The sequence below is a fragment of the Colius striatus genome, chromosome 8 (genome assembly GCF_028858725.1).
Source record: "Colius striatus isolate bColStr4 chromosome 8, bColStr4.1.hap1, whole genome shotgun sequence".
In the NCBI taxonomy this organism is placed as follows: Eukaryota; Metazoa; Chordata; class Aves; order Coliiformes; family Coliidae; genus Colius; species Colius striatus.
The window spans coordinates 19,413,802-19,430,725 of record NC_084766.1 but is presented as its reverse complement, the minus strand read 5'-3'; the positions used below and the strand labels follow the sequence as shown (position 1 = coordinate 19,430,725).

At 36.3% G+C, this 16,924-nt stretch overlaps 2 protein-coding genes across 2 annotated transcripts in view; both read left to right on the top strand.

Annotated features, from left to right (window-relative positions):
* FRMPD2 (FERM and PDZ domain containing 2) overlaps positions 1–2,139 on the top strand; it is a 61,403-nt gene extending 59,264 nt beyond the window's left edge. The window contains exons 38-39 of the mRNA XM_062001700.1: positions 1,108–1,252; positions 2,132–2,139. Coding sequence (XP_061857684.1) covers positions 1,108–1,252; positions 2,132–2,139 — 153 coding nt within the window. The remainder of the gene's footprint in view (positions 1–1,107; positions 1,253–2,131) is intronic.
* Positions 2,140–2,182: 43 nt separating this feature from the next.
* On the top strand, positions 2,183–16,421 carry PTPN20 (protein tyrosine phosphatase non-receptor type 20). The gene is made up of 10 exons (XM_062001255.1): positions 2,183–2,303; positions 2,517–2,596; positions 4,575–4,645; positions 6,669–6,784; positions 8,949–9,097; positions 10,506–10,596; positions 11,650–11,984; positions 13,504–13,719; positions 13,974–14,036; positions 15,483–16,421. The coding sequence occupies exons 1-10, from the start codon at positions 2,228–2,230 to the stop codon at positions 15,552–15,554; spliced, it is 1,269 nt and encodes a 422-aa protein (XP_061857239.1). The 5' UTR covers positions 2,183–2,227; the 3' UTR covers positions 15,555–16,421.
* The last annotated feature ends 503 nt before the right edge of the window (positions 16,422–16,924 follow it).

Genomic DNA, 16,924 nt, shown 5'->3' with positions numbered 1-16,924 from the left:
GTACAGGAAAAAGTACAGAATGTCACAGCATGTGATTCTGGGGAACATACATGTAACTGTGAAGCATTTTGCTCAACAGTTTTTGAAACCCGAGATGAATATGTTTGATTCTGAAATTCTCAGGGCATTTGAAAAGAGGGTAAAATTACTCCACACATTCAAACCATGACAGTTTGAATGAAGAGTTAATGCTGTTTTCAAAATTATGAATTCCTAAAATACACTTGTGTGGTCTTTGGTAAAAGTAAGTAGTTTCCATTTTAAACATACCAGCCTTCAAAATTCTTACAAGTGCAAATATCACTTCTGTTTGTGCAAACCTGTCGTAAATGTAACTTGGAATTAAAATTATTCACACTGGGACCGATATGTCATGGGAATATATTTACTAGTTTTCTCTTGATTGTACTTTTTACAAAAAAATTTGTCTCATTAAATTTAGACATTCAATGTAGAAAAATTAGAACAATTTTGTCACTTTGGATTAAGTCATCACTAGTACTGCATTTTCTACACCATTTAATCTGTTCAATTTGTGAAAATAATTTCTGAGGATGATGTTTGCAACATTGGAACTAGTCATGCTGCAAGTTATAAGCATTTCAAGGTTGCTGCTAATTCTGGCAAAATACCTGACCATAAAAATAACAGGTGATTTTAAAACTGAATGAAGTGCTAAGGCTGAGCAGATCAGTATGTTGGGATGGCAAGGTTAAGATTTTCATTATAGCACAATAACAGAATTGAATATGAATTATGTTACTGTTGTGCTTGAGATAAATGGCTTATTTGTCAATGAAGGTCATTCACTTGAGATATTATAAAAGGATTACAAAAGTATATGTTTCCTTGCTCTTAAGAGGTCATTTGTCCCCTCCAGCAATTATTAAAAATATATTATGGAAATACATATGTACTGTTCTAATTCTGATACATGCAGCTGTTATGTTGATCACTGGAAACGCTAAACATCAGTTAAAGAGAAGGATATATCTAATAATCTACATCAGTCAGTGAAGACTGTGAAATATGATTTGGTATTAAAATCACAAACAAAGCACCACCCTGAATAAATTCCACTTTAAAATAAATCCTTGTCTATTGTAGGATTTCATTATTAAGATTGAACTGGAGAAAGCAGAAAATGGAAGCCTAGGATTTGCACTGGTAGGTGGAAGAAATGGCAGGGCTATCCTAATAAAAGCTATCAGCCCAGACAGCGTTGCAGACCTAGATGGAAGGCTTCAAGTTGGTGACATTCTACTGAAGGTGATGCTTGTTCTTCATTGTTTTTACCTACATTTTCTCTAGTTACTCTATAATGAGCCTTCTGTTCTGTACAAAGGTTGTGCAGACTCGAAATCTAAGGCTGCTTTGCACAGTGACATGTAGAAGACTGTGTCCCTCGGCTCCTGGGGGAGTTGCAGGACTGTTATGCCCCCATCCCTTGCCTAGAGTTCAGCTTTGTAGGACTGGGCCTCTCTATGGCTGGAAGTGGCTATTGGGCTCTCCAGTAGAGAACAGACTCAGAATAGCAGGGCAAGCACTACTCCATAGTGTAACTTTGCCCAGTGAGAATTATATCTGAAAAAAAAAATAAGGAAACAAGAGTTAGTTGACGAAGCGTGCATATTAACAGCTCACCAGGAGGATACTGGGAGGAAGATATCATTGGTACCAGTTAGGTATTATCATGACAGGCAAAAACCACTGGAATTAGAGTTTTTAAATACTTATTTAGACTCTTACTATATTAACCACCTTTTAATATATATCATCTTTTTTTTGTTTATTCAAAATTATTTTTCCTTCTCTCTCCAGATTTTTCAATATTTGTATTTGTTTTTGTGCTTTTCATTTATTTCCATCTTTGCTCCACCTTCCATCTGAAGAGGGGGAGATACAACAGTCTGCCTCAGAAGAGATGCAGACTATACTTTTGTGGTGTACTGCTGCAATCATGGCATAAAGGAGGAGAGAGGAGAGAACCAAGCAAGTTACTAAAATGGGAGAGAATGAGGACACGTCAAGTGCAAAGAAGTTATATAAAGATTGCTCAGTGCTAGGGTCTGTGATTTAAAAAAGCTTTTCTTTCCAGGAACCTGGATGTCTATATCTTTGTATTTTTCAGGTGAATGAGACTTTTGTGTCTGGTCTGACACGTCAAACAGTTATAGATTTGCTGCGCAAGGCTCAAGGCACTGTTCAACTCACTGTCTGCCGAAGCATGGCTTTGCATTGGGCTTATTCAGGCAATCAGAGCAACAGTATATCTTCCCCCTCAAACACAAAAGCACAATCTGGTAAGCAGCTGCATCTGCTCAGTATCTAGTAAAAGCAGGATTATGTGTTGCCTCAATTCAACTTTCCTACTAGCAAAATAATTAAATATTACTAACTTTACAGTATGTCTTAATTCATAACTGTAGTCTTCTGGTGCGAGCGGCACAGAAGAAATGGATCCATATTCTCATGCTTAGTAGCATTTTACTTTGAATTTGTTTTCTGCTGTTCAGGTAGTGCTGAGGGAAGCCTGCAAGCTCAGCCTGTTTTCACTTTCAAGGAAGACAAAGAATCCAACCAGATGTGCAATAAGGTAAAATCTGAATCAGTGTTCTAGAAGTTACGGGGCAATGTACTCGTATGCTTCTTTACAAAATGGGTTTATTGCAATGTGGGCAAGAATCACACCTTCTTAAGGAAAAAAAGATTAATACGAGGGAAGTGTGCTGCAATGATTCTAACTGCTAACATTTGAATGAGTCAGGGAATTCCACTGAGATGAGAGCATGTGATTAGTATAATATATATGCTAAAAGGGCAGGATCCAGGAAGATTGCATATGCAGTCTAGTTCTGATGCTTTATAGTATTGGAATGAAAGATTTCTTAATTTTGCCATTCTTTCAGTGTTTTAAAGCAATGCACTTTACAATATTTCTATTTGACTATCTTCTCTTAATATTCCTAACTCCAAGGGATCCAGACCTCTTCAAACTTTCAAATGCTTTTGAATCTTACTAAGTCCTGCAAGACATATCACAACAAGTTTTATGGCATCTGTTATTTCTAAGTTTACAACTGTAAAATATCTCCTTGGAAAATGTATGAAATATAGGTCTTGTTCTCCAGAACAAATAAAAAAAAAACAAAACAGGCGCTGCTTCAACTAATCTAATCAAACTAGAAAACCAGACCAAATTATTGATACAAATAAGATGAGAAAACCTTGAAGATTTTTTTGTTTGAGGAAGTTCTAAGTACACTGTTGGAATGGGTGTTGGAACTAAAGTGCCAGAGTTGGTGAATATCTAAACAAAGTCATATCTAGGATTTGACAAAGTAGCACACACAAGAAATAATATGAATGAGAACTAGGAGCTTTAGCGTGAGGTTAAGTCTATCTAGTTCAGAACAACACATACCTAACTTTAAGAACATGATAGTTTTTTTCCTGGTCCCATTAACTATCTTATCTTCATTATTTCCAGTTTAGCTATATCCTGTGAATAGAAACTATTTATACTTTATAGAGCACAGCTGGCATCTACTCCAAAGACGTAGACTTTGAAAATGACAAGCTACTGAAAAAAAGCAGGTTCAAAAAAGCAGAAGTAAAATACTTTTCCTTGGCAAACAGAAAACAAAAACCCATATAGCATTCTCAGTCAGTGTACCCAGTAGGTGTAGAAACTGGGTAAACAGGCAGCCATGAATCCCCCTATTCTAATGGGGAAAGATAAATCCAAAAGCAAGAAAATCAGGTATAAATGGCAGATACTGTTAAGATTCTGTGGGGCATTCAGTAGTTTATACTGTGTAATATGTCAGGGTGGTTTCTGAGTGCACCTAGAATATTACGCAGGGAAAGAAGAAGAAACATGACTCTGAACTAAAATATAAATAATTATCTATCAAGTGCTACAATTGAGAAGGAGCCCCTTCCATATACTAACAGCAGATGTCCTGGGTCATGATTGAAATGTGAAACCCAGTTACCTTTCTCTAGCGTGGAAAAACAGCCACCAATAATAGTGCTTCTGTTGCATATGGAGGGTGATCAAGGTTCTGCCTTCTCTGTTACTTGAGTGTCTCTTCAGTAGAGCAGCCACACCATACTTCTAACACCTGGCATCGTTGTGTCTAAGATAAAAAAAGGAAATTATTACCAATCATTCCATCTCACACGCTGGTGTTTGCTGCTGCCAAAAGCTGAGAGGTGAAGTGTAAAGCGTGACTCCTGATTCCTTTGATTGCATTTTCTTTTTGAGATCAGAGAGGATATACCTAATGTGAACCTTTTCAAAGTTTAGTCATGTGTGCTGAGATGTATAAGTGTCTGAAGACTATTGTTAAGAAACCTAACTAATATGGCTTTTTACTTCTACTAGATACTGCAATGCTGAATCAAAGTTATTTTCTTCTGAAAGTGGAATCTATTTGGCTTTACCTTCCCTTCTTTAGTGAAGGACACATTTTTGTCAGATAAAAGAAAGAATGTTGCCAAAAGTAACTATATTCTTGATGGTTTTGTGTACTGATTTTTCACAGTTATTTCTTATTTTACACCTGCAGGATCCAGAATGTACACACAATTCTCCTTCTCAAGGTCATCTGTCTGGACAAGACTATAAGGATATCATAAGGTAAGTCTTTCAAATACAGTGTAACTACTAGAATAGAGTATGGATAACTTATTCTTATCTTTCCAGAGCTGACCTTACTATGATATGCATATGCACTCATGTGCCCCAAATGATAGAAATACAATTCTGTTGGAATGCAGTTCCATCTACAGTAAGAGTTGCTAAACAGCTTCCACAAAAATACTAAGGCAAAAGAAGCTTCTAGGCGTAACAGCTATGAAGCCTTGTCTAAGCTAGGCTTGACGTCTCTAGCTGAGGAGGAGAGAGAACAGAGGTAGCACTACTGTGTTGGTGTAGGCGGAGTACTCATGGGTTTTACTAAGTGTTCCAAGAAGACCTTGTAGCCCGGGCTGGACCCTATCCTACTATGACTGTAGTGATACAGATATTGAACTCCAGACATCTAGGAATCAAGAAAATTTGAGGATGTTGCTCCAAAGAAAGTACACAGCATAAGAAGGGAAGAATTTTACTTCAAATTTAAAATCTACAGTACAATTGGAATACTGTACAAAGAATACTGGAGTGTTGATAAGACATGGGCAGTTTTGTCTATTACAATTATGCAGAGCTTATGAAATATTATTATTTTCTTTATCACTTATAACCCGCAGAAATGGAAAAAAAGACTAAATCTTTACATTTAAAACCTAAAATTTTCTAAGAACAGTATTTGGCCAGTCAATTAGGTATTAAAATCTTCACTAACTTACCTGCTTCCAGACAAAGTTTGAAAGAAGTTGTGATTGCATTTACAAATGAGAATGTAGGCTCAGTGCCACTTGCTATTATCTCACTGCTAATATAATGTTACCTTGTGATACACCAGGTAATCAGGTGTGATTATTATTAAATTATCTTGCTCTGTGTGCAAGATACATAAACACATCTCTGGCTAATACCAAGTTATCTTGTCACAGTGTCCCGGGTTTGGCTGGGATAGGGTTAACTCTTCCCAGCTGCCGCCAGGGCCGTGACCAGGCTATTCCAGGCCATGTGCCTTCCCGCTCAGGCTCTCAGGGCCGCGGCCGTGCCGGGGCCGCGCACAGTGAGCAGTTACACTGGGCATAGCTCGCTTTTCTGTGGCCCTTGTAACTGCCTACTCTTTGTGGTGTTCTATTAAATTATCCTTATCTCAACCCACAAAGTTCTAGAACTCTCTTGATTCTCCTCCCCGTCCTGCTAAGGAGTAACTAGGTGGTTTGGTTATTGTTCAGTCAGGGCTAAAGCACCACACACATAAAGATAACAAGTATATTTTCTGGTTGTTTTGCAAACAGGATGATTTTCTAGCTTCTGTTGTATAATTTGAGTCTTTTTTATTACCAACATTTTCTGGTATTTCTATTTTCTCCTTGCAAGAGGTTTGTGAGCCTGAATATGCACGTCCTGGCAATGGTTAGTGGTATTTGCAAAGCTGATAGTATGTTATTGTTATTGTTAATTGTACCTGTTACTTTCTCACGTTAGGTATTGTGATTGTATATAGCATAGCATAATGTAAGACTGTGACTCAAGTCAGTAGAGGAATATTTGGCCCATTCTGCACATATTACAGTTGTATTCTAGATTGTGGGCAATTTTCCATATAAAACATATTTAAGTGCTCTAAATTTTTTTAAATAGTTTAAGAAACACTAGCAAGCAAAGCTTATATAGCTATGATTGCCCAACAACCGAAAAATACCATGCATGAAAAATGGTCTGCAATTGTGACAAATCTTACTGCCAATCATATTTGAGGAGCTTTTTATACAAATTATGTTGTTATCTCTTTGAAAAAATAAAATGCCACATAGAGATGATAGTGTTTTTCACTGACTTTATTTGCAAACACAGTTCTAGGGAAAATACTATTACTCCTTGAACTTGTTCTCCACAGTTCACACCAATTCTTGAAAAAAGTTGCTCAAGAATGTTCAAAGTGATCAAAATTACATTAAAAACCAAAATCTTTGTGTGGTTGAGATGATCAAAGCTTCTGCCACTTCTATAAGACCATTCAACTAATGCTGTTTTACAGGTCACAGAAACATGCAGAATGTGAAGGCTACAGAAGAGACAGCCATCAATCTGAGACAGGCAGCTGGAGCAATGAAGATAATGATATGCCCCACAGGGTTTCCATTATGCCTAGAAGTAACCATGCAAAAACTTTTTATTTCTTTAGTATTATAGGCCAACTTCCTCGTATAAGTATAGTGAGAACAACATTAATCTCTTGTTTACAAGCTAAGGATTTGTTCTTTGTGTCTCAAAGACCAGATCACTCAGGACACAATTTTTACTATTGGTGCACATGAAGACCATTAAGCCTTTGCAATATCCACAACAAGGGCTACATCAGGAGTTCTCCAGCTCTTTTTGGAGAACTTCTAGAAGGAAGGATGATGAGTCTGAATGTGGTTAACTGAACCAAGGGAGGGCAGGTCAGCTGGCCATCACCTATTTGCCACTGCTCTGAGCACCTCTGCTTTTTAACTTCAAATTCAAAATCATGAGAAACTTTCTTTTTTGGGGGGTTGGGTAGTGGGAAGGAGTGGGTGTTGTGTCTTTTGTTTTGGATTTTGGTTGGGATTACTTTTTGTAACGTTACATGTCATGTCTTTCTCCAAAGGAAAATCTCTGAATACTTTGATTATACTCAATTAAGTCCATTGAAATTACAAATATTGTAATTTGGGTTGGAAGCACATTTATGGGAGTTTTCCAGTGCATAATTAAAAAATTGAAATTCTTAGTTTGTCTCAAAATGAATAAAATAAAACTATATGGATTATGTTACAAGAGGTGCATTAAACAGAATGGATGTAGTAGAAGGTCTTTTTTGGATATGAAAGGCAATTACAAAGAGGGCTTTGAGAATTAATGGTATGAATTCCAGGAACATGCTACAAAATGTGCTTGTTATTACTGGTTCATCACAATAGATTTTGAAATGATTCTCCTCTCTCCCTTACTGTTCCCATACAACTCCTCAAAAACCAAATAAAATGCTTACACAGAAATGTGGAACGAAGGATCAAATTATATCTTAAGACTGTTTCTCAGAATCACTAAATTTTACTTCATGTAATAGCTTCATCAAAATCTCCAGAACTCATGTTCTTAAACACATACTGAAGCACTTTCACAGCTCAGGTGCTAAAGCCTGTCTGACCTGTCTGATACCAGAAGACAGTTTAAAGAAAGAAACTGCTTAGTTATAGAATAATTTGTGAAATCACAGTACGAATGCTGCATTATCCCATAGATTCTCTGAAACACAGGTCTTGTGTTGTGGAAGCAATAAAATGCTGATGGCTCTTACCAGAAGTAAAGCACAACAATTTCCCTCAAACTACCAAGCTGTACTGGCTAGCAAACAGAAAAATTTAACCAATCTATCTTCTACTACCTGTTCAAAGTTTGGGGGTTTTGCACTTCATCAGGAAGAAAAGACAGGTATATGGGAAATAGCATACTCTTTTGGGAGTTTTTTACTGGCACTCTCAACTACTTAGTACCAATACCCTCACATCTGTCCTCACATCTGAGAACAGAAAGTGAACAGAAACTGTCTTAGAAGCTCAGACAAGTCAGGTGCAATCTGTAGCCCAAACAAAAGCATAGTGGGCACCACACTTTTGTAATGGAGATTAGTTCTGAGTAGCAATGATATCTTTCAAGATAAAAACTTCATTGCTCCTTGTCTATAGCCTACAACAAATCTGTGGAACAGATCATCAGGTTTTGAGACAACTGGCATGTTTTTTTTTGCCAACAGAAGCCTAAGATTGAAAGGACAAATTCCATAATTCTTTTTACCAAACAAGCTACTGGTTTGATGCTGTGCAGTAACAGAAGATTTCCTGTTGCTCCAGTAAAGTAGTGATATTTCTGGAGATATACGTGTTTATCCATCTTCTTAACCTGACAAGTTTTGGGTCAGAACATATACTTCAGGATAAGATAATCATTAAAACATAATCCTGTATCAGTATAAACTAGCATTAAAGTTTTAATTTTAAAAACCAGCTTATTTAAAACAGACTGCATTTAGAAACTATATGAGGCAATAGTTTGCAATAGTGGGATCTGCTTCCAAATTACGTGAAATACAGTGCTGGTTGTAGTAATGCTTCTGATTTATTCTTTCTGCTCTGAACTAAGTAAGCAAAAAATATTTTTTTTCACATTTCACTTCCATAGTAAAAGCACCAAAATGTACCTAAATACTGCAACTCCCTAGTTTTTGAAGCCAAAATGTCACACTATGAAAAATAACAATTAAAAACTTCCTTGTTTTCCTGTTGATATATAGGCAGAACCTTTGCTTCTGGAGATGAACTCACCCAGATAATTAACTTTAAACCATCACTGACTGACGTAGGTCTAAGAACTGGCATCACAGGTCTTATTCGAGGCCTTCAGTCGCGGATTGAGAATCAAGAGGTGTTAAAGGAGTTTATGGTAAAGTGCAATTCCTTTTTCAGATATGAGTGTTTAGCAGAGCTACAAGATAGACCTTTATCAGCCTTCTGCATATTGTATGAGAGATTGATTTGTATATCTTTACCACCTCTGCTTTCACAGAATATTATTCCAGCCAGAATGGTGCTTCTGTTCTGCTGAATGCACAATGCTACACCATTTGGACATCTCCCGGGCTTACATTGTTCCCTGTCCAAAAATATTGCCCACATGGAATAAAAAATAAATAATACACATCAGTACAATATGAATCACAGTTTCTTAGACTGACTTCTTCCTATTACTCCCTCAGCTCTGCTGAACATCTGCCTAAGAACTATTCTAGAGGTTGCACTCAGTTATCAGCAAATTCCAAAGAATAGATTATTCCACAGCTCTTCAACACAGTACTGGAATTTCCATTCCAGTCATCACCAGTGAAATAGGTTGCTACCACTTTTCCATAGTAATTACAATGTTATCAATTTATTTCACTTGCATTTATATCTTTGTCTTTCTGGGTACAAAATCCCCTAGGCTCAAGTGTATAGGATTTACTGACTTTCCTTGAAGGCTCAAGGGCATTAATTAATTTCCATTAATTTCATTTTGTTGCTAATGTAGGCACAGCATACCAGGAGCTGAGTCATGTGTCTGTACAGAAAATATAAATATCTAATAGAGAATGCACTGGTTACCAAAGCCACTAGATATTTTGTCTGAGTAAAATCTGTAGTAACTGAGGGAGATGTTAAAGAGCTGTCACATGTATCTCACTGTATAGTGGCATAAGGTGATGGCTGAGTGTTGTGCAGTGCATACCAAAGAGGTAAAAGAATAAAGGAAAGTGAAGGCAACTCAAAACTGTGAAATTCACTGTAATGAGATTAACTTGCACATTTCTGCTTCCATTTAAGCTGCCTTCTGTTTCCCTAAACCTGTGAAGAAGTACTTAATGGCCATACAATTTGCATTTATATGATTGATGTTATTCCCTAGATCCATCAGTTTCTCTGTCACTGAAAAGTATTCACTAACGTTTACTACCTTGTTAACAGTGCACTAATTGATGCTTTAGTCAGTATGTTTTCAATTATAGATGCTGACATTTGGCCAAGACACTATTCCAAACATCTATTTTACAACAATAAAGAATGAGGATTTGTAATAATACAGTCTGAAGATGTGGACTGGAAATCCCCAGAAATTTTGTATAGGCTGAATAAAATACAGAGCAGTTTAAATTCCTTCCCTAGAAGTTCAGAAAATGATGTACTGATTATCTTCTGTAAGAAGTCTATTTACCCGTCTTCAGTCATATATAGTAACGAAGTCTACTCACACCTACTCTTTAAGGTGTCTATAAAGGACATGAACAACATGGATGTACTATTTCTCTTTGTTCCAGGCTTTAGAACAAATGAAACCACTAGATGACTGCAGAACTGGCAAAGCACCAGAAAATCAGGATAAAAACAGATACCAAGATATTCTTCCATGTAAGTATGCATACAAATGAAGAACACACAACCAGTGAACAAAGACATTGGGAAACTGGAAAATGGTTACAACACTAAGATGTGGGAGGTGCAAATCCCACCATATCTGTAGTCACACAGAGGTAGAGGGCATGTAAGAATGTCTGTATTTCACAATATGTAATTTTCTGAAATATCTTCCACAAAGCAGGACTTGGCCTGGTAGGGGACCAGCTGTCTTGGTGTTTCCTTCCCTCTTTCTCAGAGATATCTATCTATGTTTATCAAGTGAAACTTGAAGTGGGCAAGTGAAACTTGAACTATAATAGCAGTTCTCCAAATGTACAGCACTGTCTACTGCTTGTGACATGGTGTAATTCTGGAAAGCACAGTGGAAAATATGGGGTTATGTAGCACTTGGAATGATCCAGAAGTATTTGAAAGCATAATATCCAACTTTCAGCTTTCAACTGTTCAGCTCTGATCTGAAACAGAAACAAATTTCATCACTGGTGTGGAGTCATTTTAGAAGGAAGATGTGGGCCGAAGAGCTGAATGACTGCTGCTAACAAGGATTTCCAAAAGATACACTGCCCAATGATTCCTCAAGAATTATGACAGAAGGAGAACGCTTCTGAAACCTTAATGTCTTTCTAAACTGAAACAGCAGGACAACCTTCTACATTAGTTACCCTTCTACATTAGTGATACAGTACACTTTCTCAGAAGTTTCTTGTTTAATAACATCAATATCCAGTGACAATATTCCCATGCCATACATTAAAAGCAGTTCTGGATACAGTAGTTTGAATCACTGCCAAACAATTCTATGGTAATTAGAAGGCTTGTCAGAGTATCTTAAGAGAAATAAAGCTACAGTGAAGTAGACAATGTACCTGTAGGAATTCCCATTAGCAGTGATTAATATTAGTGCTACTAGCCAAATGTATTCTAAAATCCAGAGGCATACTTTGCTGCTAGAGGCTGAGGTTCCCCATCTTCCAGGTACTAGAGATGGTAGAAGTCTGATTCAGATCTACATCTGAAATAGCAACTTTTTCTGTTTCTGTACAGATGATAAGACTCGAGTTCCTCTGGGTGAAAAGAAGGACTACATTAACGCAAGTTACATTAAAATGAAAGTCGGAGAAAAGGAACATTTCTATATTATAACCCAAGGGCCTCTGCCAGTCACTGTGGCTGATTTCTGGCAAATGGTCTGGGAGAGTGAATCAGATGTGATTGCCATGATGACAAAAGAAGTGGAGCTAGGACAAGTCAAATGTCATCGATACTGGCCTGAACCTTCCCATGACTCTATATACTTGGCTAATTTCCATCTCAGGTTAGACAATTACCGGGTTCTGGAATACTTCATAATTAGAACAATAGAATTGATCAACAAGCAGGTAAGTTAAGCAGACTTAATTCTTTCACGTATGATGAAATTGATTAGATATTTTACACGAACAAATACTAGTATTTTTTGCTTCCTCTTCATGCTCAGAGGTTTTTAGGAATGTAAAAATCTGAATAACAGGCCTGAAATTAGTGTTAATGAGATGCTTCTTTGCTCATTGCACAAGCAATGGATCCAACATCACATACATTTAGACAAGAATGTCCAAAAATTAGTCTTTTAATAGTCACAGAGCTGACTAATAGTCACAGAGCTAAGTGTTCAGTGTTTTGCAGAATTCCTTACTGTTCCCATCACATGAATCAGTAGGGGATGCCATAGTGTATTCATATTCTGTAGTGGTGGCTGGAAGGAAAGATGGGAAGAAGTTGGTTTTCATCCTAGAATTTAGAAAAAACGATACTACTTTTACTCATAAGAAGACACAAATACACAAGGAAACTACAAATGTAGCAGTAAATTTTTAGAAATCTAACAAATACAGAATACAGGTATAAGAACAAGGAAATCCAGGCAACTCTAAGTCCATCAGTCTTGCTCCATTATTAAGCAAAGCTTTGCAAAAATTTCTGCAGGACATATTAATTGAATTATTACAAGATTTATACTTGTGCCTGACTAGATGACTTTTTTCCACTAAGAAAACAATTTCTCTATATGAAAGAAACACAATCCATCATATGTCACTGAGTGTTAAGCACAGTAAAGCATTTGATACAAGTCTTGCCAAAAGATTATTAAGAAAGGAATATGAGCCATTATATGTGATTGTTTCAATGAACGTGTTGTTTGCTGTGTTTGTCTTGAACTGAACAACTACAAACAGTATCAAACAACTACAGAAAACCACAGGCTTTCTTCAACAGAAACCTAGACATGCATTCAAATTCTTCTAATTGAAAAAAATTAGGTAATTCTTTTGCATTCAGCTTACCTTTTTGAGAAGCTGGCCACTAGAAATACTGTCCTAGGATCCTTAAATTAGTGATGCCATTTATTTTATCTAATTGTGATTATTCTTGTAAGCATTTTTTTTAACTTGATTTGGTTTGCATGTTAGGATATCACAATTTGTTCTTTTATATCTAACAACCAGAATAGCATTAGCAATCTCATTACTATCATATTACTACTTTTCTATTAGTAAGGCTTAGTTCAGTTACAAAAATGATTTTAGTAAACGATACTATAATGTCCCAATACAACAAATGTTTTTGTTTTTTTTTTCTAACCAACCAAAAACATAACTATACCTTTTTGGGGCAACAAAGTAACTTCAGTGTCCCATCAACATTATATGAAGTAAATTTCCCAGGCCTGTGTTTTCTGAGTGTGTTTCTGTAAGCCTGAAAGAAACCTTAACAGAGTCAATAGTGAAAAGCTGGAAAATGGTAGGATACATAAACAATTAACTAAGAATGAGGCTGAAGGAAAATTTATCAGTGTGATTCCTTGAAAACCATTCTTAGGACTGATCATTTTATATATTTCTTGTCTCTCTCTTCCAGACAGAAGAGAAGCGCATTGTAAGTCATTTGCAATTTATGACTTGGCCAGACTACAATACTCACAAGCTGGCTGAGCAGCTTGTAAAATTTATTCATTACATGAGAAAAGCTCATAGTACAGGACCTATTGTTGCTCACTGCAGCACTGGCATTGGCAGAAGTGGTATTTTGCTGTGTGTTGAAGTTCTGCTCAGCTACATAGAAAAAGATATACATGTAAGTATCAAACAGATCATCATTAAGTATTACAAAGTGCCATGGATGTCAACATTATGTGGGAGTGTTCTAGACCAGAAATTCCTGCATCCTAACAAATTGGAATAAAACCATCTTTTTTTAACACAACAAAGATAATACATAAAAATATAATAATTGTAAAAGAACTATGTCACAGCTTCCCCATTGAAAATACTTAAATCTTTCTTTATAACTTGCATGGCAATAAAATAAAAACTATTCTCTTCTGATAGTTCAACATCAAGCAGATAGTGAGAGATATGAGAGATCAGCGATTCGGCATGATTCAAACTAAGGTAAGGTCTCAATATTCAGTTAAATTATGATATTTGAAAGCCTCAATTAGTAGTACATCTACATGCTTTGATAAAACTGGGGCTAAAACCATAATTTTAGCCTTGTCATTTGATGAGAATAACAGTCTTCCAGACAAGTGATGTCTAGCTTTTAGTGGTCTGTCCCTTACTAACTGGTAACTTGCTAAGTGATCTGTCCCTTACTAACTAATTGAAATAAAAGCAAAGCACCCATATAGTATAGATACCAGTCTCTCCTGGATTTTTTTTCACTTTTTTTTAATACCATAAACTCTACCCTGCAAAATTGCAACCTTCAGCTGTTGCTGAGTTATCACCACCTCAGTAAACACTTCTGCTGCTTAGAGTTAAACCTACCCCTGAAAAGAGTTTTCGCACAGGAAAAGACAAGATGCATCTAATTCAATTTAGAGCAAAAAGATGGTGGAAAGAAAAGAGAGACAAGACTAGGATAAGTTCTTCCTACAGGAAAATATTTCAGCATTTTCTTGGTTATGTTTTTTCTCAGGGTAATGATTGAGGATGTGATTAAAATTGAGCAAATAAGCTCCACTGGCCTAAATGAGACTTATGCACAGGCTTACAGATAGTACCTTGCAGGGGTTCTTCTTCATTATGCGAGACAGGAGTGACCAGACACCAATATGATGTGTATCGACTTCAAATTTATTGTCACATAATCATCACTTAGATACTTTTTCCAAATGCTGTATACATGCTACAAGTCATGACAATTAGTTAATACCAAGGATCACACGCTATGCATAAGGCCTCAAAGTTTCATTTTTGTAACAACTTAGACACCAACCTCATTGTGTTAAAACACCATCCTTATTGTATGTAAAACATCAGCCTTATCGTACTTAAAATATCACCCCATCTATTTGGCTTTCAGTTAGTTTTCTCTCACAGTAGACTATGGTTATGCTTACCTTACGTTTTACTTAACTTTATACTACTGTGAGTTACATACATGCGATCACACAATGCTTAATTGAATGCTCTATTCTATCTTCTAACAGTGCTTAATTTAATGTTCTACCCTGTCTTCTCGTTTTGACCTTGTCTCTGTTACAGTCTGTAGTTTTGGTTTCCTCCCTGCTCAAGCTTGCTGTCACATAGGCATTCTTTTCTTTTCTTTTTCTGCTGCCGAAGGCGATTCAAAGATGAACTTCTGACTTTCTCCATCTTTGTCTAACTCCATAACGTTCATTATAGCCCAGGCCCCAACAGTACCTTATGTAAGACTGCATTCCTGAGCTTTTACAAGTGATGGAACAAAAAGAAAAAGGATGCTTTTAAATATCTTAAGTTTTTTGTATTCATGTTACAAAGATGTTGATGTTATAAACAGCACTTCAGACAGCTCATCTCTCTTAGTCTAGAATTTATATTAAATGTAATAATTGGTGTCTCTGTGTACAGGATGAGTATTTATTCTGCTATGAAGTTGTGCTGAGAGTCCTTCAGAACCTTCAAGCAATGGATTCCTACTGACTGCAATGACTCTTCTCTGTTGTTGTTCCACTTGGACTCCAGGGACTACACAGCTAGCACTTTAAAGAGATGTCAAGCCAGCATAGACAGGTGTTATACTACATGTGTTGTTGCATTACTCTAATTTCTAAGGCATTTCAAAACCTTGATTTACATGTCCTGGAGGTGATTTAAATCTTATCTCACAGTTTGGTGAAACAGACAGTCAGCACTGCAACTCTGTTGTCGAATGGCCATGGAGAGTTTGCTTTTCTGCATAATGACGTATTGCTTGCTATGAAAAATTTTCAGGACTGTGACAAGGAGATATCAGGCTTTGGAATTAGCTTTACTTTCTAGAAAGCATGTGTAAAGGTCTGAGATTCTGCTGGTGTTGGTGGGAGATTAGCTATTCCTTACATATTCTTGTGCACTATTGGCTTCTGAATGGAAAATCAGTATTTTTTACAGTAGTTATGCTTTTGTGTGGAAGGGTTCAATTTGTTTACCTTTGGTTACTTGAACAATATAGAACCATTTCCAGACATCACTCCAGCCCAGGACTTTACACCATCATCACTTGACACCTTAAGTCAAGAAACTGACAGAAAATAGGATGCCTTTAAAGCCTAGTTGGTTCTCTTAAAAACAGGAAGAATGTTTTAATAATTGGAATATCAAATTTTCCCAGCATTATGAACAGTTGTAGATAATATCAGTGCTCCTTTATTCTGCATCCACATAAAACAAAATGCAATGCTAAGGCAGATGATATGATTATGTGTGTATTGTGGCATATATATATTTAAACTTCCCCTGATCCTTTCCACTATTTAAATATCTCACAAATCTAGGATCTGAAACAGTCGATGGGAAGTTCCACTGATTGCAATAGGTGCTGAATCAGATTTTTAAATTAGAATACATAACTCTCTGTACAGTTTTTTCTCTTGTAAAAAAGTTTCTACTAGTATGAGTTTGAGTGGATTTGAGCAGAAGTCTGCTGTTAAGTTTGTGAGAATAATCTTGTTTCCGGAGTACTACGTCCAAGTCCTTTATCTAGAAGATTATATATATGGAAGTGATTAGATGAGCACTGAAAGAGTAACTTTTAAATAGAGGGGATTATAATAGGTTATAACAGCATTTATTTAACTGAATTGTACATATTTTAAAAACTTCCTTGATTTCAGAAAAGGAGACAATATTAAGAGGCATTTGAATATAAATCTCAGTAGAAACCAGACAATTGAATAACTGCTTATTTTCATTAGGAATGAGAGGGTTATGGTTCAGGAAAAAGGACAGATTAAATACAAATTAAAAATATGGCTTTTAGAAAAAGCCACTGTAATACAATTATAATTAAGGCCAAGGGCCATTTTTTCTTT